Below are 24,611 nucleotides of genomic sequence, written 5' to 3' on the forward strand. Positions count from 1 at the left end.
ATCTAAAGAATTATTTAGGTAAGAGTTTTGATAAGAACAAAGCATTTCTAAACTATCTCCTATCCTAAAGTTCGGCTTTTGTTGCAGTTGTTTTTAAACACAGACTGAATGGTTTCATCAAAGACGTAAAAAGTAGCTGGTAAACCAAGGTGGATCTACAGGTTTTACAGTGCCTAATAAGTCAGTTACCTTGATGGGAAAAGAGTAAGGTGAATATACAAGTAGCTACTGGAATTAGGTTCAAAGGCCGGGGTAAGGAAATGCAGCAGGAGACCTAAATGAGGGCTCACTGTGGAGAACACTGGAAAAACAAAGTATCTGCTGAGAAGTCCTGCCTGTGAGTCAAAATATGGAAAAGAACAGGAAGGAAGTCAGCCCCCAAATCACCAAAGCAGTCAGAAGCCATTAGTGAGTGAACAGGAATGCAGAAATAAACTTGGATGGGCTCAGGGGCAGCCAAGTAAAGCTGCTATTTGCAACCAGGACGGAAAAAAAGAGTATGTATTAAAATCAAGTTTAAAGACAGTAGCCAGTTTTAGGCTTTATTAGGTAGATAAAAAGAGTGGATTAGTTACTCTTACTTATAGGCTTAAACAAGGCTTGAGGGTATAAATCTAAATAATCCAAAAGTAGTGCTAAGTAAATAAATCTATTTCCGCCACTATTTTTTTTTAGATGCTGGTCTGGTAATACTGATACAAGAAGGATACATGGCAGGCATAGTCAAAGGTTTTGAAGACAGCCCTGTTTTTGAATCCTAAGTCTAACACATCTTGGCTGTACCTCACTGGGCAAGTAACCTTGGTTTCTAGAAATAATGGTACCCATAGAACTTCAGGACTTCCCAGGTGGCGCTAGAGGTAAAGAACCTGCCTGCCAATGCAGAAGACATAAGAGACATGGGTTCAGTCCCTGGGTTGGGAAGAAAGATCTCCTGGAGGAGGAAATGGCAGCCCACTCCAGTACTCTTGCCTGGAGAATTCCATGGACAGAGGAGCCTGGTGGGCTCCAGTCCACAGAGTCGTAAAGAGTTGGTCATAACTGAAGTGACACACCACGCACGCATAGCACTTCTACACAGAGATGATATGAAGATTCAATGATATAATGTATTAAAAAGCTTAGGACCAGTCTGGCATATAATAAAATTTCAATCAGTGAGAGTATTATTATTATTATATCATTAAAACTATATTTATCCTTAAACACTTTAAATAGGAGGGGATTTATATCAAGTTTACAAAAAAGAAGAGTACCCAATGCACAGAAACCACAAAAATATTAACCCCAAGGAAAAGTTGGAATGTAATCTACAGTATCTATATAAATCTTACTTGAACTTAGAGGCAATTCTATTCAGAAAACCTAACTATGCCCAAAAACCTTTTCAGAGTTAACTGGAACAACATAGCCTATAAAATGTCAGCTATGCCTCCCAATCTTCCCCTTTTGACCTTATTGATTTAGAAACAAACTCTGTGATAAAATTAGTAAGGTTAAGCCACTTCACCAGTCAAGGAATTATGATTGTACTCTGCTAAAATGAGAAAAAGGATGGGGAAAAAAAAGAAGCTAAGGAAATAAAACTTTTTTAAAAATCCCCAAATTCACAGGACCTAGAACAAGTTTCTATTTATTTTTTATATAATTTCCTAAGATGTAAAAATAGTTCATGAACCATAGATAATAGAAGAAAAAATATTTACAGGTTTGTTAATGAAGACCTTACCTAGGCAATGATACTTATAAACAAGATATCAATTTCCATGTAAATTCTTTTCTTATAGGAATATTACAAAAATAATACGCATATTGGTTGAAATGGAAAGCTTAGAGTCCTATGGGTAATTACATACTCTTAACAAACATACTTGGCTTCCCAAGTGGCTCACTGGTAAAGAATTTGCCTGCCAATGGAGGAAATGCAGGTCCAATCCCTGGGTCAGGAAGATCTCCTGAAGAAGGAAATGGCAACCCGCTCCACTATTCTTGCCTGGAGAATTCCATAGAGAGAGGAGCGTGGAGGAGTACAGTCCACGGGGTCGCAAAAGAGTCAGACCCAACTGTGACTGAGCACACATACAACTTAGTGACTAAACATCACCAACAACAAACACGCTGAGCTTTATATGATCTGCACAGATGAATAAATATTGGAGAAGCTGAAGAATTTCATTATAACTGGACATAACAGAACATGTGACAGGCAAGGAGAAGACAGGGCAGGGGTGGTCAGAGTTGGCTGTAGCAGACCTCATACACTAATCCAAGGAGATGAAGACTGGGTACATGAAAGAGAACAAGGGAGCGGCATGATTGGCATGACCAGCTCTGGCTGCAGAATACAGACTGATTATAGAGAGTTTAAACAGGTTGAAGAAACATCTATAAACTTCACATGAAGAGTGATGGTCTTGAATTAGGTTGATAGTAATTATAAAGAGAAAAGAAAGGATAGATATCAAGGAGGTTTGGACGGTAGAATGGATGTGACTTCATAACTGGTTGGGTGTTGGGGGAGCAGGACACAAAAAGGCCAACTTTAGGATTTGAGCCTGGCTGACTAGGAAAGTCATGTGGCCACTACTGAGACACAAACAAGAGGGAGCATGTATTCCCCAGGAATGCTAGTGCCAATGAGTTAACCTTGGCCATATTCAATCTGGGATATGAGATCAGAGGGATCTCTGGCAGAGACAACCTAGACAAGAGGAGATGTAAGCACTGAACTTAAGTGAAAGGGAGGACTGAGAATGTAGACATGAAAGGTTTTACTCAACTGAAATTAGCTTCTATCATGAGAGCAGATGAGCTCTGCAAAGGGGAAGACAGAGTTAGGGAGATCACTGTCAGTAAAGTATAAGACAAAGCAGATGTGGCAGGAGAAGATGAGAAGAGGTCAAAGGAGGATAGGGAAGAGGTCAAAGAGGTCAGAATGAAAACAAGAGGATGCCAAGGCAACCACTTCCAGTAAGAAATGGTGAACACTGTTCAGTGCTAAGGATTGAGAAAAAACAAATGACTTTTGCTCAGCAGGTGATCATGAGATCATGATCTCTAGATGAGAACATGAGAACATGAGATCTCTAGATCAGCAGTTTCAGTAGATGATTTGAGTAAAAGTACGATTGGCTATGTTACACAAAAGAAGATCTCCTTAAGTGTGATACAAAACCAAAAGACTTCCAATTATAATTTAGAGATGATCAAATGTAAACTTCTGTTTCACAAGGCATCATAAATAAAGTTTAAAATTAAGTTACAGGGTGGAAAAATATTTTCAACAGATAATTAATATCCACAATCTATAAGAACTCCTAATACCAAAGACACACACAAAACCACACAGACTCATAGACATCAGCTTAAGCAGCCAAAGATGAACAGACTATTCATGGAAAAAACTCAAATGGCTAGTAAACATAAACATGCTCAACCACAGAATCAGGGAAACACTCACTTAAATAAGATGCAATTCTATCAGATTGGCCAAAATTAATAAACCTGATATTATAAAGTATTGGAACAGGTATGAGAAGTAAAAGTGAGAAAAGAATAGTCTCTGGGAGAACAACTGAGCACTATCTATTAAATGTAAAATACCAGCAGTAAGGACCAATTCCATTTTCCAATAAAAAGAACCAGGGCTTCTTTTGCAGCTAGTCCAAGGGTTGCAGCAGGGAAAATATGAGATGAGTCTGCAGCACTTTGCAGTATCGGAAAGTCAGAAAGTGATCAAAAATTTAAAAATATGAGGACATGTCAAAGTACACAGGAGCCAGCTGAAAAGGACTCCCAATGGCCAAAGCTGGAACAATCTCAGCAACAAAATAAATAAACAGCAAATAAATAAATACCATACTGTATAACACAGGGAATAGAACCAATTTTATAATAACTTTAAATGGAGTATAATATGTAAAAATAGTGAATCACTATGTTGTATACCTGAAACTAACAATATTATAAATCAACTTTAATTCAATTAAAAACAAATAATTCACAAGGAAAAAGAAGTATTCATGTTGTTGTATAGACTGGGAAGTCATTCATTTTTCATTGCTCAGTAGGATTCCACTGTGTGGCACTATAATATGTTTATTCACTTATTTATTGACGGATATTTGAGTTATTTCCAGTTTGAGGCTATTAAAAAAAAACTGCCATGAATATTAAAATATAAATAAAGAAACAATATAATGTTGGTTTATAACCTAAGGTATGAAATAAAAATACGAGTCCATTGGATAAAAATAACTGAATAAATAAACAGAAGGAAAAAACCCAAATCTTCCTTAAGTGAAAATTTCAAATAATATATGTAGATAGTACATCCTTCCTGGGGGTGAAGCTTATCGTCCCACCTCCTCTTTCAGTGTGGGCTGAATTTAGTGACTCAATACCAAAGAAAAGAACATGGAAAAGGAAAAAACAGTCAGTTCACAGTGAGGAAGCCTAGGCAGCCTTACCTCAGCCAGGTAACCAAGGTAAACACTGTCAGCGACGCCTGTGTTTTCCATGTACCCCCTGATATGATGTGATACAATTATCTTCTTTTCAACACCTGTAACCTTAATCTAAGCAAAAGAAAAAAAATCAGACAACCCAAACTAAGAGACATTCTAGAAAATGCTTAACCAGTACTTCTTTAAACAGTCATGGTCATGAAAGATAGGGAAAGTCCGCAGAGCTGCCTCAGACGAGAGGAGGCAAAGGAAATGCAATGAATCAATGAGAAGTGATACCATGGACTGGATCCCGGAATAGAAAGAAGATGTTAGTGGAAGACCTGGTGAAATCCAAATAAAGCCTAGAGTTTAGTTAACAGCAATGTACCAATGTTGGTTTTCTAGTTTTGACAGAGGTGCCATGGAAACGTAAGATAACATCAGGGGAAACTGAAAACGGGTAAAAGCTATGTACACAAGAACCATTTGTACTATCTTTGCAACTTTCATATAAATCTAAGGCTACTCCAATAAAAAGTTTATTTTTAAAAATGTAAAATAAATATATTCCAGGAGCAGCAACTGTAATTCTTTCTATTCACTTGAAAGAAGTCTTTATAAAAGTGCATAAGGATGCACGAATACAGTCTTCACTACAGAACTGTTAGTATCAGGGAAAGATTTCAAATAATTGTAATAAATGTCTTAAGAAATCATAAAATATCTGCAAGATGGAATATCCAACTGCAGTTAAAAAAAATGATATGTATCTACATGCACTGAGAATATATAATGTCGAGAGAAAAAATAAATTGCAGAAGGATATTATATGATACGGAAAAAGAGAAGACAAAATATTTCCACATGTATTTCTGGGGCATACATACATACATGTCTATGTTTAGATAAAGTCTGGCTAGATACATAGCAACCTGACTCACTGTGGGGTCAGGGGGCTGGAATTGGAGATGGTGGAGGAGGAGATGTGAGTTTTATCCTGTGATGCTGAAATTTATTTCACAAGGATGATGGCTTCCTCATTTACCTGGAGAATCAGTAATGGTCTATAAGGTGGAAAGACAGGACAGAAAATGGCTAGAAGAGAGTTCTGGCAGTTAACCTGGCGCAGAGGTGGGAAGGCATCCCATGACCAGCAGTATTGCCCGAGGCCTGTGGCCTGAAACCCTGCCTGGGTCCTCAGACAAACACTCAGTCAGGTGGATGTCACAGAAGCAGCAGGCCTTAACAGCAGAGAGGCCGACAATGCAGTGTGAAATTTATCTTGGTTTTCAACATAGGTGCAAGCACCCTGAGGGCTCCTGCAGCCATCTGGATTAAAAAAAAAAAAGGCCCCAAGTGATCCTGAAACTGACATCTTCGCTCTACTCCAGACGACCGTAGAATCCAAGGTTCATTTTTCAGCCCAGATGCCTAGAACAAAAGCAGAACCAACCAGGCCCACTGCTGTCGCTTTACATGACAAATGTCAAATTAAAACTCTGACAGATGTGAAAGACTATATGCCTCTTCCCTTATTCTCATCCTAAGGCCAATCCATTTCCTCACAAAGTAGGATTACAAAAATCTTTTGGGAAATCTTGAGGACAATTTAACTCAGAGTACATACTTAAAATAATGCCAGAGCTCTATTTAAAAGTATACAGTTTTCCTTAATATATTTTAAGAGCTCTTTTCCCATCAATAATCTGGTGGTCTTTAACATAAGAATTTAGAAGCTTTAAATATATAATTAAAAGTAAATTTCTTCTTTATAACAACTAAGTCTCAATAAATGATTGGAAGCTACAGCCACTTTCCAACACTTGATCTTTGTTAAAACAGGTCATGTGGATTCTGTGGTCCATCATATTAATATTTTGCAAATAACACAATACTCTTAGCATAGACTTTAATGCTGATGAACCCAACTCTGTCTTTGGAATTTACTCTCGAGTAGATGATAAGTTGAAGAAAGTCACATAGAGGGGAAGATTCATATCACCAGGAATTCATGGCCCCAAAACTCAAATGGGCAATGAAGAATGCCTACCAAACCCTCTTCTGCTCCAAAGGACCGTTTTTAATCTCCATTCTCCTCCATTGGAGAAGGAAATGGCAACCCACTCCAGCATTCTTGTCTGGGAAATCCTATGGTCAGAAGAGCCTGGTGGGCAACAGTCCAAGGGGTCACAAAGAGTCGGATATGACTTAGTGACTAAACAACATTCTCCTCCTACCTCCACTGTCTGTGATCCCACCTCTTTCCCTCAAGTCCCTTCCTCATCACTCCTATGTTACAGACAAAACAGAGGCCACCAGAAGCGGAGTCTCTCTCGTCTTTCCAAAACCCAATATGCAAATCTGTTCCACCCTCCACAGTTTTCATCGTCCTTCCTATCACAGGAAGAGAACCATTCCTGCCCCTAAGGCTGGTGGCTACATCTGAGCCTGGGGTACCATCCCCATCTTGTCAGAATTTTAGCAGAGCAGGCATCACTTCTTTCTCTTATCTAGTCAATTTCTTCTTCTCAACAGGATCCTATCTGTTGGCTTTTAAACAGGCTTAAGAGGGCCCAACCCCAACCTGCCTGCTTTCAGTCAGCTCCCCATCTCCTTCTTATTCCTCCTTCCCTTCAAAGCCAACTCCTTGAAATGGCTGCTCACATGTGTAGTCTTTGTTGCATCACCTCACACTCACTGCTCACACTTCCAACCCAGCTCCCAATGCACATCTACGATTCAACATCTTACCTGGCCTCTGAGCAGCATCTGACCACTCCCTCCTTCTTCAAGTACTTTCCACCCTTAGCGTCTATGAAACACTTTCCAGCTTTTCTCCTTCTCTGGCGACTCCTCTCCTTCCCAGGCTCATGCTCCTTTATCTGGCCCAGCAATGCAGTAGTCTTTCGTAGCTCAGTCCTTCTATCCTCTCTTCCTGAACAATCTCATCTATGCCCTTGGCTTCAATTATGACCAATATGCAGATGACTCACCCATTTACGAATCTAGCTCAAACCTTTCATCTGAACTCCAAATCTATGTATTAACTACCTATGTGCTATTTCCTCTATGGCGACTCAAGTGTACCTCAAATTCAACATGTGTAAAACTGAAAGTCACAATCTTCTCCCAGTGTTATCTATCCCAGTAAACTTCATCTCCCCAATTCAATCAACCACCAAGTGCTGCAACATTACTATCTCTCAACTCTCTTACCTACTATCACCCACTATCATCATTTTGAGTTTCTGCCATAGCTTCCTATCTGATCTGTCATACCCAACTGTTCTCTACATGGTTGTCAGAAAACTCTTGGAAGGGTAACTTAAAACCACTTTCTCTCTGGATAAAATTCTTATTGACATTAGGATAAACACAAAGATAAAACTCTATACAATGCCCTTCAGGATCCTGGATTGGTCTGGCTCCTCCCTACCTGTCCCCATTTCTCACTCTCTCCAGCAGAGTCACCTCTGCCTTCTTCCCATCCCCTGGACTCACTGTGCTCTCTCCCATCCCAGGTCCTTTTTTATGGACTTTTCCCCACTGCCCAGAGACTCTTCACAAAGACAGCAGTTCAGCATCAATTCTTCATGGAATTCTTCATGGAATCGGAACTTGGATGGTCTCCCTATAATTTGCTCTCAGAGCCCCATTTATCTTTTCCATAGCACTGATCAGGTTACACCTTTGCATTTTCCACTAGACTCTGATAAGTCTATCATGCAAGGCATCAGATATCTTTTAGCTCAATATTGCCCTCGCAGTACATAACATTTATTTCTCGAATAAATGACCATTTTCAACACCTCGCGTTGGAAACTTTTGTTTAATGTCCAAATCCAAATGGATTATTGAAATTCAGTCTTTCCTGTCTAGTTTCTCTTTGTACCTAAAATTACCTAAAATAGCCACAGAGGATAAACTCCCAGCTCGAGCTTTTCCCCATTTCACCCAGTCTATGTAAATCTGATAAGACGCTGTGGCAACATCTTAGGGGCAATCAAGATGGTAACAGGAAAGGGGACCAAGTGAAAAGAGAGACTGCACAAGGAAAGGAAAGCTTCAAACCATTCCATCTGAGCAGGTCTAGCTTGGAGGAGAGAAAAACTAGGAATGAGGGTCAGATGATCTAAAATATTAGAATAGCTGTGGTGTTCAAAAATTAGCAGATTAATTTTTGGTAGTTCTGGATGAGAGTTTCTGGGAAGGAGGTTTCAGCCCCCAAAAAGGAAGGCCATTCTAATGATTAAAATGGGGTCCCTTTTCTAAGGCATGATCTAGTGAAGCAGGGTCTGGAGAAATGCATAGCCCAGAGAATAGCTGTTCGCAAACTATTTTGTACCAGCTGTGGAATCTTTTCTTCAAATGAGAACTTCTGAGGAGACCCTAACAGGCTAAGCAAGGAAATGGGAGCATCTCTGGGGGGCAGATGACCACCCCTCCACCCTGCCCCCTCTGTGAGCAAAGGACCCCCAGCAGCAGCAGCCACTGAGCTCCCTAGGACCCACCACAGTCACCAGCCAGCTTTTACTGGGGTATGGGTGGAGCAGAGGAAAACTTTTCCTAACTTCTCCCCATTTTTCTTTAGTACAGCTAGTGAATACTGTTTCCTGTTTCTCAGCATGTATGCAGAATTTGTTTTTATTTTTTAAAGAATTTGAGGCGGGGGATACATTTACTGTGTTGCCTTAACTTTACTGCAAGTTCCTCTGTGGCAGAAAGTGCTAGATTCTTATTGTGGAACACAGAATAGGAGGCAATAAAAAAGAGGAAAAAAGAAAAACTCAAACTCTTCAGATGTGAAAGTTTAAGATAACTATCTCAGATTTGATTTAAAGAAAAAAAAAATACCTAACACATGATTAGAAAATACAGAAAAGCAAAGAAACAATTTCATATACAGATTTTCTTCCTTCCTTTATCCAGTCCCAGTCACCCCTCACCCCCTGCTTATCTCCACAGGTCAGAACAATACCTGGCTCATGTTCTTGCACCAGAAGAAGGAAACCAGATTGTCTCCTAACAAAGAAATCCCAAGAGATGAACTACTTTTCATAGGAAACCTGCTTGGTTAGAATCTCCAGGGGAAAAAAAGTTCAGTTTTATTATAAATTATCTTATTTCCTGTATTCCTGTATCTTCTTTAATGATTATAAATGAGTTCATGGATAGTACAGGAATTCCAAATAAAACAGGCCTGAATTTAGGCCACCTTACTAAACACTGTCCACTCAGAAGAGGAATTTTTCCAATTATAGATCAAAGAAGTGGGTGTTTATACTTGCTTCATAATGAAAAGTGGTCTCTAGATGGGTCTTGGTGATAATATGGTAAGATAAAATGTGTGAAAAGTCCTTTCCAGAAAAGCATTTATATTTCCTGGAGGTACCGGATTATTTTTCTGTATTTTTAGATTAACTTTCTTTCAATTGATTTCCTGTCCTAAGAAGGGAAGGCAAGGGACTTCTGAAAAAGTTACATTTGTATCCTTAAATTTTGACCTATAAGATCAGATATGAACACATTATAAATTAGAAGCTTTTGCTACTGAAGTTATATACTAACATGCATAAATATTCACTGAGTATAATAGAGGAAGCAGTGTATTTTGAGGAGTAATCAAAATGCTGACATATTCTAAACTACCAAGGGACAAAACAGTTCTTGAGAAAGAGTACACATTTAGAGTGACATTTTCGCATCTCCTAAAATGTTATGGTGATGGACTATAGAACGTAATGACAAAGCACTGAATTTGGAATCATAACAATGTGGCTCTAATTGTGGCTTTCTCACTGCCTAACAAACTAATTGTAGCCATTTCTCTTACTGCTCCTCAGTTTCCTTACTTACAAAAGGTAAGACTTGACATTCATTTCTGAAGTGTAAGTTTCACCTACTCTGCAGAGTCAGTGTCCCTAACTGGGGTGCATTGACATCATCACATGACTCCTATGTGGGGAAGCAGAAGACGCCAACTTGAGGTGGTATGATAAAGTGCTCTTAAGGGGCTGGTGACACATATCAATTCATTCATTCACTTGCTCATTCATTTATTCATTTCAGCATTGAATTCACATACTATCCAAATAAGTTTATGTGTAGTGTTTTAGCAGGTTATGCAATTAGTAAGTAACAAATTTGGATGTTCTGTTGAACATAAAATTAGCATAAACTAATATTTATGTTTTTATCAGTAAAAAGGACAAACTCAGTTAAATCACAGAATCACTTAATTTTATCTCCAAAGTATTTCCGGCAATGATAGTCTCTAACATATTAGGTACAGAGCTTCAAAGTTAAGGAGAATTTGGCAATGATTTGTCAGCTACAACACCAAAAACACAAAGAAAGTAAAATTAGACAAATGGAACTATATCAAACTTAAAATTTTTGTGCATCAAAAGATACAATCAACAGAGTAAAAATGCAACCTACAGAATAAAAAAAAATATTTTCAGGTCATATGTCTGATGAGGGGTTAATATCAAAATATATGAAGAACTTCTACAATTCAACACCAAAACATTAACAAGAAAAAAAAGATTAAAAAATGGGCAAAGAACCTGAACATTTCTCCAAAGAAGATATACAAATGGCCAACAAGTATATAAAAAGAAGCTCAATCATCAGAGACATGAAAATCAAAACCACTATAAGGTAACACTTCATATCCACTAGAAAGGCTACTATTAAAAAAAAAAAGATAAGATTGACAATACTGATGAAGATTTGGAGACATCAGAACCCTTGTACACTGCTGGTGGGAGCATAAAATGCTGCAACCACCATGGAAAATACTATGGAGGTTCCTCAAAAAATTACAACAGAACTACTATATGATCCAACAATCTCATTTCTGGGTATCCATCCAAAATAACTGAAAGCAAGGTCTCACTTATTTGCACACCCAAGTTCATAGCAGAACTATTCATAATATCCAAGCAGTGGAAGCAACCCAAATGTCCATTAAGGAATGAATGGATAAACAAAAAGTGATCTATGCATACAACATAATAGTATTCAGCCTTAAAAAGAAAAGCAATCTTGTTACATGCTATAACATGAATGAAGCTTGAGGAACACTAAGTGAATTAAGACAGTTACAAAAAGATAAATACTATTATGATTCCACTTACATGAAACATCTGAAGCAGCCAATGTGATCAACTGAACTGTGGCTTCCCCAAAATTCATATGCTGAATATGAACAGTTAGAGCTCTAACCCTCAATCTGACTGTGTCTGGAGACAGGGCCTTTAAGGAAGTACTTAAATTAAAGGAGGTCAAAAGAATGAGGCCTCATCAGAGGAGGAAGTGATGCAAGATCCATTCCTCCCTCTCCCTCTCTCCATCTCTCTCTCTCTCTCTCTACATATGAGGACACAGGCAAGATGATGACCACTCACTTGCAAACCAGGAAGAGAAACTGATCCTAATGGCACTTTGACCTTGGATGTCTAGCCTCCAGAACTATAAGGAAAGCCATTTCTGTTGTTTAAACCATATGGTCTATGGCATTTTGTTATGGCAGCCCTAGGAGACTAATGCAATCAAACCCATAAAAACAGAAAATTGAATGGTGATTACCACAGGCTAGGGGAAGCAGAAAAAGATTATAGTTTCAGATTTGTAAGATAAAAAAGTTTTGGAGATGGGTTTCACAATGATGTGAATATACAGCTGTCCCCTGAACAATGAGAGTTTGAACTGCGTGGGTCCTCCTTTATGCACATTTTTTTCAATAGCTAAGTACTACAGTACTATGCAATCCGTGGTTGGTTGAATTTGTGACTGCAGATACAGAGGAACCTCAAACACAGACACCTGATTATAAATTACAAGTGGATTTTTGACTGCACAGTTGGTGTCCCTAACCCTATGTTGTTCAAAGGGCAACTGCACTTAACATTTCTAAACTGTACATTTAAAAAGGATTAAGACGGCAAATTTTATGTTATGTGATTTTTTACCACAAGAAAGAAAAATTAAGCAGAATTTCAAATTTCCTTCTGAAATAAAGGAGAAAAAGAGAATAAAAACACACTTCACAAATACAAACAATACTAGTTTATGTATACGAAATGTACATGGGTGTGATTTATATGTGTTTCTATTTCATTAGGAAAAGCAGTAATGATAACTATCTTAAGGTAGAAATCTTAGCCAACAGAGAGAAATCTTAGTTTGTAAAATTTAATCTCTAAATTCTACTAACATTAGGGGTGAATATAACACATCATCAACATTTCAATCCTCAATACCTTTTGCAAGAAAATGCTATTAACAGGAGAAAATAGAACAGTTCTCAGTTCAAATTTTCCAGATGCCTAAGTTAGATATTGTATCTTTTGAAAATGTGGAAAGAACCACTACCAACATTAGGACTCATATAACTTATACAAAAGAGAATTCAATTTAGCTTTAAAAACGTTCTTTATTTTCTCTTAATGAATACATTCCCCTTAGATCTCTTCTCTTACAACTATGAGAACAAAGAACCTGATACCTATGAAATTCTTCCTTACTGTTTAACAAAAACGTACCTATTCTTCATGTTTGCCCCAAAGAAACAGAAAGCAGTATAACAATAGTTACACTATTTTACCATTTAGCCTATTTATTCTAACAAAGTTAACATGCAGAAAAAATAAACAAACAAACCCGTGGGATTATACAGATTTTGGACTCATGATGTTACTGAAATGTAAGTCTGTGTGCCCTTCGCACAGTGAGGCCAAACACCACAAAAACCTCAAAAGTTCAGAGCAAACTGAAAGGTTTACTGAGCGCCACGCAACGAGATGGGTGGCTTCTACCTTAAAATATCTAAACTCCCCAAAAAGCTTTCAGCAAAGCCCTTTTCGAGGAAAGGTGAGGGAGGGGTGGGGTTGGTTGTTGCAAACTGCTTGTCAGGTCCTTTGTCCCTGTGGCCAGATCACAGTCAGTTAACAATGTTCCTGTAAATCTATACCAAAGGAATAACTTTCACCCTCGGAGGTCCAGGCCTGGCTAAGGGGATGGAGATCTCAGTGGCGGTTGGCTCCCTCAGGGCCAGAGCCCTAGACCTCGCCCACTGTCATCGCTGAGGGAGCCAGGAGCCCAACCCAACTGGCCCTCAGGCTGCCCAAACTGGGGAGGGGGAGAAGGAGAGAGACTGTCCCATGCGGACGGCCGCTGCTGTTATGTTACAGAGACAGGGACGGGGGAGAAGTTCACTGCTGGGCCAAGGGGCGGCCTTGGCGAGGGCTCTGGAGTCCTGCAGGACACAGCTCCCAGCCTGTTCCCTGGGCACGCCAGCTCACCGACTGGCCAGAGGCTGGGTATGCAAGAGGGCGCTGTGGAGAAAGCCAGGATCCCCCTCTTACCTCACTTTCCACCTGAGGACCACCATTCCGCCAGCCATTGACTGAAAGCCCCACTAAGGGTCAATCAGGGACAGTTGGTCACTTGGGGGAGGGTCCCACTGTGGCACCAACCAATGGCTGAGCAGGACCACTAACGGTCACTCATTGGCAACGGCTTACTTTGGGGAGGGGCCCACTGTGGCACCAACCAATGGCTGAACAGGACGACTAACGGTCCCGTCCTAACCGTTACCTAGTAACATGCTGCAGGGTAATGGCCCACAGTAACAGCAACAACCACATGCTAAGGGCTGCTCTGCCTGGCTCTATTATAACACCACAGTAAAATTTCTTGTATTCACTGGACTAAATACCATTTCAAGAAAAGTTCTGGCTGTGACACCCAGAGTGGAAAAGTACCCACAGCCTGGTTTCAGGAAATCATCAAGAACAGGATTTCTCAACTTTGGCACAACTGGCATTTTAGGACCAAATAATTCTTTGTTTTAAGGACTCCAGAATGTTTAAGAGCAACCCCATTGCCACCTACTTCTAGATGCCATTAGTCCCTCCAGTTGTGACAATCAAAAATATCCCCAGACATTACCAAATGTCCCTTAAGGGACAAAATTACCCCCAATCTAGAGAATAGGAGGTAACAGGTGAAATAATGAATTAACAAAATTAAACTGCAGAAGTGAACTTAAAAAGAGTCCAAAGCTAAAAAGTTAGTATTTCAGATCTAAACTTTGACATGCAAACTAAGGAGTGTGAGTTGTAAGAAAACTCTGGCTGAGAGTGGGCAGGGGGAAAGAGATTAAAAAAAAAAAAAAAAAGACTTCAAAATGTTAAGAGACATGTGTGTCTATTGCTAGAAAGAACATTCTAAAAATATTACATGCTACTTTTTTATATGTGCTCAAGGAAATAAAACCATAGTTACATTTGCTATTTTCCTCTTTTAGACTGCCATCTGGCAATCCACACTTCCACTAGAAAAAAATTCTAGCCAATTTGACTAAAATAGTTAATATACCACCCCAAGTACCAAAAATATGCCAGGGAGTCTACAGTTTACTCAGTCATGCCCCAACAGAGATACTAATGTCCTTAAAAGATAAAAGTAAATAATTCACAGGACGCTTACCAACCTGTGAAATTTCCTCCCCACCTTTGGCCATTGAGGCAAACTAGCCAGAGGAAAAGCACAACAAACGTACTTCTACAGAATAGACAACTAAAGTAATAAGCTCATTTACTGGACATCAACTTATCCCCAAGATTGAAGTTTCAAGTCCACTAATAAATACAACAGAGTACAATGGATTGTAGTCACTATATTTCGAGTTAGAATACATGAAATGATGAAACAGGTGCACTGAGTCCTTGTTAACCCTCCTGAAGAAAGGCAGTACAAAAAGTCTTCATCATGATGAAGTCAAGGTGTACCACCATAACATAAATCTGAACTACTTCCTTCTTCGTAATAGTCAAAAGTCGTCAAAAAAGGGGTACATCCGGACTAGGATCTCCTTTGGGTTCTCATTCCCTAGTCCAAAAAGGCAGGCTAAGGTAATGAAAACCGACAGTCATCAGTAGCTGAAGAGTGATTATGAAATATGAGGACAAACAGAAAACCACGTGTGATTCACTTCACATGGGTTGCATTAGATGTAAACATAGACTGCATGTTTGGAGCACTTCTGCGAACACTCATCTAGATGGGGTAAACAGTGAGACAATCAAGGTCCTGGCTCTCCTGGAGTTCACATCCTAGTGCAGGAATTCCAGTAAAATTATCAAACATTTGGGAAAAGCAACACCATGAAAGGTAGTACCAAACACAATGGAAAGTCGCTCAGTTGTGTATGACTCTTTGCGACCCCATGGACTATATATATACAGTCCATGGATTTCTCCAGGCCAGAATACTGGAGTGGGTAGCCTTTTCCTTCTCCAGGGGATCGTCCCAACCCAAGAATCAAACCCAGGTCTCCAACATTGCAGGTGGATTCCTTACCAGCTGAGCCACAAGGGAAACCCAAGAATACTGGAGTGGGTAGCCATCCCTTCTCCAGTGGATCTTCCCAACCCAGGAATCAAACCGGGGTCTCCTGCATTATAGGCAGATTCTTTACCAACTGAGATATCAGGGAAGCCCCTACCAAACACAAGGTCTCTTTTCAAAAAGAGAAAAGTTAATAATATTCAAGGAAAAAGAGTTAATAAAGAAACAGAAGACTTTAATTATTATTCTCACAGAGACTGAGGGAACACTGCATCTGTAAGGCAAGAATAATTTATGACATTAGAGAAAATTCTGAATAAACACTTATATTTAGACCTTTGAATGAAACCTTAGAAACCAAAGATAAAGAGAAAAATCCTAAGGTTTTCCAAGAGACAAAAAGAGGTATAAGCTATTTTCAGATATTCAAGGATTGACTATATCCCAAGTTTAAAAGAACTATTAGACTTTATCAAATCAAACAATTGGAACAAAGAATCATGACTTTAAAAACACTGCAAAAATATACATACAATATAATACTATTTGTAAATATTTTTAAAACGATCAAACAATCCTGCACGTTTTTATGGTAACACACTTATACAATAAAAATATAAAGTCATTTACGGTCATTATGCAGGAGTACAAGTAAGAAGTAAGCAAATGGGGAAGAGCTTTGGCTTGATACTTCCTTAAGAAGAAACAACAATGGGACTTCCCTGGTGGTCCAGTGCTTAAGAGTCTGCCTTGCCTTGCAGGGGACATGGGTTCCATCCCTGTTTGAGGAACTAAGATCCCACATGGCATGGAGCAATTAAGCACCATGATGAAGGCCTGATGTAGCCAAATAAATAAATAAATAAAATATTTTAAAAAAAGAAGAAGCAACCTCCATCATCAGAATCCAGAATCATAAATGATCTCAATAAAGGAGAGAAAGTGTCTTAGGAGGGAGAGACTGAATGTGAAGCCTTGTTAAGAAAGAGAGTGAGGGAGGGGAGAACTGGGAGTTTGTAATTAGCAGGTAACAAAGTCCTACCGTACAGCACAGAGAACTATATTCAATACCCTGTGATAAACCTAATGGAAAAGAATATACAAAAAAAAATTTTTTTAAAGAGTAGTTTCTTATTTTGGTGAAGAGAATGGATACTAAATAGATATAGGCATTGATAGCCAATGTTAAAAATAAGTTTAAGGATGTGTAATAAAAATTTAACATTAACCATTAAAAAACATTTGAAATAGACATTTTTTACTTTCAAATCATCACAGGAAAGCAATGACACAGAGAAGGCCACCAATATAAAAGCAGACTAAGTTCAACTACATCAGTAATCACAATAAACAATAATTAATTAAGTTCACTATTAAAATAAACAGACTGTCACACTGCAGTTTTAAAATATCCAGCTACATGCTGCTTACCAGGTATATGTTAACAAGATATAGACCTAAGATAACATGGGACAGCTGAAAAGAAAAAAACAAAAAACAAGATAACAAATCAATAATTTTTTAAAAAAGAAAGTAAATATAGCGATAATAACATCAGGCAAACCAGAATTAAAGAAAAAGAATATCAAGTGAAAGGAGAGAAGAATCTTATTGATAAAATATGCAATCAGTGAAGTTTTTATGGCACAAACCTTTTACATACCTAATTACATAGCTTCAAAACATATAACACAGAAAAAGGCATCAAAACCAGAAGAAAATGACTTTTCCGTAACAATAGTGAGATTTAACATGCCCTTCTCAAAAGAGCCACATTTCAAATAAATAAAAAGGGTGAATTAAAAAGTTGTAATAAACTTGACTGTATAAACCTAAGCATATAAAGGTACACACACACACACAGACACACACACAGGCACGCGCGCGCGTCTGCACATGCGTGCAGCTCCCCTGCTAGCTCGGTGGTAGAGAATCCGCTTGCAATGCAGGAAACTTGGGTTCCATACCCGGGTCAGGAAGATCCTCTGGAAAAGGAAATGGCAACCCACTCCCACCCGGGAAATCTTATGGACAGAGGAGCCCGCTATAGTCCACGGGGTCGCAAAAGAGTTGGACACAACTGAAGTACTAAATAACAACAAAACCACACACACACACATTCCTCAAAAGAGTCCCCAAGGCATCAAATACATAAGTCATATTCTCTGATCATGCCTCAATAAAACACAAGGATAGTCAACTGTCTGTTTCATTTAGACTGGCATCAGATGGGCAAAAATCTATGTGGCAGCTTGGGTGTGGGTATAGAGAAAAGGATATTTATAGAAACTTTATGTGGGAGGATAAGCTTGCAGTGCCTTTTTGCAAAATAATTTGATATTACCATCAAAATTTTAAAAGTCATACTCTTTGAGTTGGTAATTCTACTTTTAGAAATACCTCATATAAACTATACATAATCACAAAACAAATGTATAACACACACAGTACAATCCTACTTAAAGCAGCAAAAAGGTAATATTATCAACAGAAATATGGTTAAATTATAGTACATTCATTTCATAAAGTGCCAAGCACTGACATGGAAAGAATCTCCAAGACACAGTGCTGTTGTTGTTGTAAGTGTGAAAAAATACACGTGTATCATTCAAATTACGTTAAGATGCAAAAAAGAAAAAACAAAGTGGAAAAATACAGAACATACTTTTTTCTTCTAAAGAGGGACATGATGGAGAACTTTCATATTTTACTTTACATAAGTCTCTACTGTTTGAATATTTTATGACTTGTACTGCTTGTATAATTCAAAGAAAAGAAAAGACAAGACAAGCAATAATTTTTAAGAATTTCTTGCTTACTTCCCAGAAGACTGGGATCTTTCTGTTCTTGGTACTAATTTGATCAAACCCATCAGCAAGTACAGGACAAGTATAAGCTTCCAATCTGTTCAAATAAGAACATTTTCTGTTCCCTCTGCCAGGAATGCTCTTCCTCGGAGATGGTTCACTCCCCTCACTGCCTTCACGTTTTCCACTTAAATGTCACTTTATCTGAGGAAGACTTTTCAGTATAAAATGCCAACCTCCTACACCCACACCTCCTCTCCTCCACTATCTTAACTTGCGTTATAGTTCACTAGAGTAATTTAACGCCTTTGTCTCAGTGTCCTTGTCTATAACACAGGCTGATACGTGTACTCACTGGAAAAGACCCTGATGCTGGGAAAGATTGAAGGTGGGAGGAGAAGGGGATGACAAGAGGATGAGATGGTTGGATGGCATCACCGACTCGATGGACATGAGTTTGAGCAAGCTCCAGGAGCTGGTGATGGACAGGGAAGCCTGGCGTGCTGCAGTCCATTGGGTCGCAAAGAGTCGGATATGACTGAGCGACTGGACTGAACTGATCCGTGCACCTACCCCACAGGATTATCGTTAGGCTTAGAATGAGCTAGGAGCCCTCGGATGAGCACCCGACGCACAGTAAGAGCTCTATCAGTCTTTGATGTTTTGTCTGCTTTGTTTACGGTCTGCCTTCCCCCCGTGAGAATGACAACCCTAGGGAATAGGCACTGCGTTTTGTTCACGACTGTATCCCAAATGCCTGGAAAGCGTTTATCAGTAAATATTCATAGCTGTCGAAGCCTGATTTAGTACTGCGGCCATATGCCCAGACAGCTGAGATTACCAAAAAAAAAAAGGGCCAATTATTTTCAGTAAAAGCAAGCTTTCTGCACATTAGCATAAATAATCTATAATGATTCAAACTATTTTGAAAGCACAATATGTAGCAGTATGATTGCTAGCAGCATCCAGTAGGGAAGTGGCGCAGTCCCATTGAATTCCTTAATTTCCTAATACTAACACGGCAACAGAAAGGAAAACTCAATGTGGGGGGAGCACACAAAAGCATGACTTACTCTGCATTCCGGCTTTTGATGCATGGCTGGTAGAGGACCTTGACTGCATTCCAGGCGGAATTGGAATCGGCCTTCAATACATCTTCCAACACAGGGAATTTTTTGATGCTTGTGGACTGTCCCAAAGATTCAATCACCAAACTGTCTGAGTTTAAAAGCCATAGCTAAAGAAATGAAGAGAAAAGTCTAAGCATAAGAGTATTTAAAAAAAAAAAATTATCACTACCCTATCCATATCTCGTAAGTAAGTAAGCAAAGTTGCTTAGTCATGTCTGACTCTTTGCGACCCCATGGACTGTAGCCTACCAGGCTCCTTTGTCCATGGGATTTTCCAGGCAAGAGTACTGGAGTGGGTTGCCATTTTCTTCTCCAGAGGATCTTCCCGACCCAGGGATCGAATCAGAGTCTCCCGCATTGTAGGCAGACACTTTACTGTCTGAGCTACCAGGGAAATCCTATCCATATCTCATACCACCACTCAAAAGAGAAAAAAACAAAAACTATTTTAAAAGAAGATAAAACTATAAAACACCAGAAAAAATACTGAAAAATCATGTACGCGACTTTGAAGTAGGGTAAGTCTTTCAAAGTATAATGTTTGTAGAACTGCTGATAACACAGCTTCTAAAGACAATTGATTAGGAGAAAATATGTAACACCAAGTTATTATCCATAATTTACAGAGCTCCTAGCAACCAGTAAGTGGGAAAAACAGACCAAGAGAAATACAGGTGAGGAATAAGAAAAGAATCAAACAGAAGAAATAAGTGATAAATATATTAAAATGTCACTCTAACTAGTAATAAGGAAATACAAAATTCTTGTGCCACTCCTTTTCACTTATCAGATGGGCAAATACAAAAAGACAGATACCACAGAGCTCAGAAGAAGGGTTTGGAGAAGGTCTTCCCACACACTGCTTGTGGGAGAGTGCTTCTGGATTTGGATTCAGTTGATTAGTTGAGGATTTACTCTCAGGAGAAAGGGTGGGAGGGAAAGAGGAGAAGGCAGGGGAAGGAGTTGGCCAGTGATGTGGACTCAACCTAATCTCACAGGGAGCTCTGGAACCTGAATCCCATCTATAGAATCAGTTCCATTTTGAGACAGGAGACGGCAGGTTTTGTAGCCCAGAGTCAAGTCACAGGCAGTAGGCTGAGCAGAACAGGGGTGGGGGTGAGGGAGGACAAGAAACTCCCCAAGCCAGGCTGCGTCTGTCCAGACGGGACAAATCTCTGAATGAAGGCAGCTGTGAGCCGTGAGCAGGCAACATTCTCATCACAGGGAAATGTGGGACCAACCAAAGAGAGGGGACTTGGGTGGGGTACCAAGAATGTCTATAGACGGTAAAGGAGGTTTAGAAAAGATAAATTAGTCCAACATTTTGGAGGCAATAATTATCAGAGTTTAAAATACACCCGTTCCAAGAGTGATGAGAAAAATCTGTTTCTAAAGGACTAAAATACACATGCAAGGATGATTTTCCCTGAAGCGCTGTCTTTACCAGCCATACAGTGGAATTCTAATCATTAATAAGAGTCCATATTTACACTAACAAGAAACAGGACTCATGATACATGGTTGAGTGAAGTACACACGTTGAAGAATGAAGCTAATCACATCATTGTGTTATTTTTACAAATACCTGTGGGTGTACTACATATAATTATAAACAGGGGGAAAATGGACTGTTAATGATTACCTCTGGATGGTATGACACAGCAGGGCGGAAGAGGGGACAAAATGGAAGGAAGGAGCGCTTCTTTTATGTTCTTCATGTTGTCAGAATGTATTTCAAGAATGTATTACTTTCATAAGAATGAAAAAAATTTTAACTTAAATATACACTAGTAGTAAGTTTAAAAAAAATTCCTACTCCTGATTTTCAACTTGAAAAGATGAAAAGAAAACTCAGGGAATTCCCTGGCGGCCCAGTGCTTAGGACTCTGTGCTTCCACTGCAGGGGCACGATACCTGGTTGGGGGACTAAGATACTGCAAGACTCGAGGTGGGGCCAAATGAAAAAAAATGGCGGGAAAAAAAAAGAAAATTAAAGCTGATTTCAGACTATGACTAAGAGGTATACTTAGTGCCACCCTTAGTTAGGAAATATTTTAACTTTGAATAAAAATTATCTGGAATTAGAGAAGCATGGAGTCCCTGTGATGGATCGTCAGTCACAAAGCAGCATCAAGTAACAATTTCAATTCCCTCCCTCCTTTTAGCTACCATGGTCCCGTATTAGCGTGTGAGGTCCTTGAAGGCATTTTTGTTCTATCCTGAGCACCTAGGAAATGTCTTTCAAATAAGAAGTGCTCAATATATGTTTACTGGTTGAATAAAACTGATGTGGAGGCAGACAAGAGACTTGGGCCCTCAGTCTTGGATTTTTACATAATGTCCTCAACTCTTTTCTGCAGTTTGGTATTAGACACCTGTGGTTTATGTAGGGGATGATTCTGCTATCTGTGGAGCCTCTTCTCCAAAACTTGCCACTACTTCTCAAACATCAAAGTGTTGAAATCAGGATCTTGACGAGATCTCTGCACTTCCATATTCACCACAGCACTGTTTACAATAGTCAAGATGCAGAAGCAACGTGAATGCCCACCAACGATGTATGGATTAAGAAAATGTGGTGTACATACCCAAGGGAATATTAGCCTTTAAAAAGAAAGAAGTCTTGTAGTATGTGACAATACAGATGAACCTTGAGGACTTTATGATAAATAAAATAAGACACAGCAGGATAATACTGCATGATTCCATTTATATGAAGAATTTAAAATAGTCTAACTCATAGAGGTAGAGAGTTAGAATGCTGGTTGCCAGGTGCTGGAGGGAGGGAGAAGCTGGGAGAGGCTAGTCAAAGGGTATAAGGTTTCAGTTGGGAAGATGAGTAAGTTCCAGAGACTTACGGTACTGTTGTACATTGTGCCTATAATTAACAATGCTGGAATATAACATATAAAATAATATTTTTATAATATAAAAATCTGTAAAGAGGGTAGATTATGTTAGGTGTTCTTACCACACCCTCCCCCCCACACACACAGACACACACACACACACAACGATAAAACAAAAGCAGGATCAATAGAACATATTTTAAACATAAGAGTAGCAAATAAAGAGGTAAAAAGTGAAAAAGAGAATTGTGTTACACTGACAAAGAAAGCCATTAAAAACTGAAAGCAGAAAAAGTTTATTTTGTGGCATGAGCTTCTACAGAACAGGAATTAGGTTTTATTTGTCTGTGAATTCCAAGTACCTAGCACATTACTGTTGTTGTTTAGTTGCTAAGTCATATCCAACTCTTTTTGCAACGCCATGACAACAGCCCACCAGGCTCTCTGTCCATGGCATTTCTACATAGAGGCAGGTAAATCATTTGTTATTCAATTAAAGGTGCTTGATTTGTGAATTAAGCTGACAATTAAAATTTTAATTTTTGATCCCTTATTTTCCAGACCTGAGAATTAAGAAAAAAGAATAACAAAACCCAAAGAATTTCTGAGCCCCTGAACTACCAGGCTACAAAAAACTGGGCAAAAATCACTTCTTACCAGAATGTATACTTTGCCATCATGACCGTGAATAGTGAATCTAAAAGTGCTTCTAGCAGAGGACAGTTCCACCATACACTGGGCGATAATGCTCTGTACAAACTGAGACCTGTTTGAACAGAAACCAATTTTCACAATGAGCCTCTCATAATAACTGACAATAAGAGCCCCATATACCCACAGGGTACCTAAGAAGCAGAGATGGCTGCATGCCAGACTTTTCTGTATGCTGCCCATTCCCTCACAACCTGTGCTACTTTTAATCTATTTTTAATGTATTTGGTATTTGTGCCAGTCTTTGTGAGATCTTAGTTTCCCAAACAGGGATCGAACCCATGTTCCCTGCAGTAGAAGCATGCAGTCCTAACCACTGAACCACCAGAGAAGTTCTTGAGCCAGTCTTTCTATAACCTATTCTTCAATCATTAATACATTTTCCACCCCAACCTATTTACGTGAAAAGTAAAAAGTATTACTTGCTCAGTCATGTCTGACTCTTTGTGACCCCATGGACTATAGCCTGCCAGGTTACTCTGTCCATGGGATTCTCCAGGCAAGAATACTGGAGTGGGTAGTCATTCCCTTCTCCAAGGGATCTTCCTGACCCAGAGATTGAACCCAGGTCTCCTGCATTGCAGGCAGATTCTTTACCATCTGAGTCACCAGGGAAGCCCAACCTAAGTATTTCCTACATGAAACTAAAAAAGTATACTGTTAGATTAGTCAATATTCCATTTGAACTGTGGTAAATTAAGCAGTGAATAACTAAGTTATAAAAGATGAGAAATTTCCTTCCAAACATTAGTCAGTATTATCTCCAATGTTTTCTATTTGCTTCCCCTCAGACTGTCAGATCTGAGATGCATAATCAAAGTATTATAAGAAGTTCAAGGTTATAGTCAGAGGGCCATAATTTTTAGATATCAATAAGTGAACTGAAAGATACACTACAGTAAACTTTCATTGGCAACACTAAAAAGATTCAAAGAAAAAAAATACTAATGAATTTAGTGGATAAGCAATATTCTTTATAAAAACACAGGAGTCATTTGAAAACTAACTCACATTGCAAATAAGTTAAATTAAAACCAAAAATAATTACTCAAAAACCTATGAATGATTATAAGACCTTGGATATCTAGCACATAGAAAGAAGCACAAAAAAATTTCAGAACTAGATTTATAAGAGCACATTTGTGTATATCATTATGTAAGCAAACCATAAATAAATCTTCAAATCTTTCATATCTGTGGTTTCATTCTACTACCTAAAAGCCCTTCCAAAGGCTTTCAATTTTCCTTTCCAAGCAAACAGGCATATAAATAAAAATGAATTCCTAAATAATGAATTGTTCCCATCTT

At 38.8% G+C, this 24,611-nt stretch overlaps 1 protein-coding gene and 1 long non-coding RNA gene across 7 annotated transcripts in view; one reads left to right on the forward strand and one right to left on the reverse strand.

Annotated features, from left to right (window-relative positions):
* The window catches only part of UBE3D (ubiquitin protein ligase E3D), a 155,938-nt gene that overhangs the window by 90,943 nt on the left and 40,384 nt on the right, over positions 1 to 24,611 (reverse strand). For all 6 annotated transcript variants that reach the window (XM_043890352.1, XM_043890346.1, XM_043890348.1 and 3 more), the window contains 2 exons: positions 23,250 to 23,358; positions 19,687 to 19,850 (listed from right to left, as the gene is read on the reverse strand). In XM_043890352.1, coding sequence (XP_043746287.1) covers positions 19,687 to 19,850; positions 23,250 to 23,358 — 273 coding nt within the window. The remainder of the gene's footprint in view (positions 1 to 19,686; positions 19,851 to 23,249; positions 23,359 to 24,611) is intronic.
* LOC122685503 lies at positions 904 to 23,612 on the forward strand. The gene is made up of 3 exons (XR_006338412.1): positions 904 to 1,046; positions 5,028 to 5,032; positions 23,601 to 23,612. It is a non-coding gene; the product is annotated as an uncharacterized LOC122685503 (long non-coding RNA).

Source organism: Cervus elaphus, chromosome 28 (genome assembly GCF_910594005.1).
Source record: "Cervus elaphus chromosome 28, mCerEla1.1, whole genome shotgun sequence".
Lineage (NCBI taxonomy): Eukaryota > Metazoa > Chordata > Mammalia > Artiodactyla > Cervidae > Cervus > Cervus elaphus.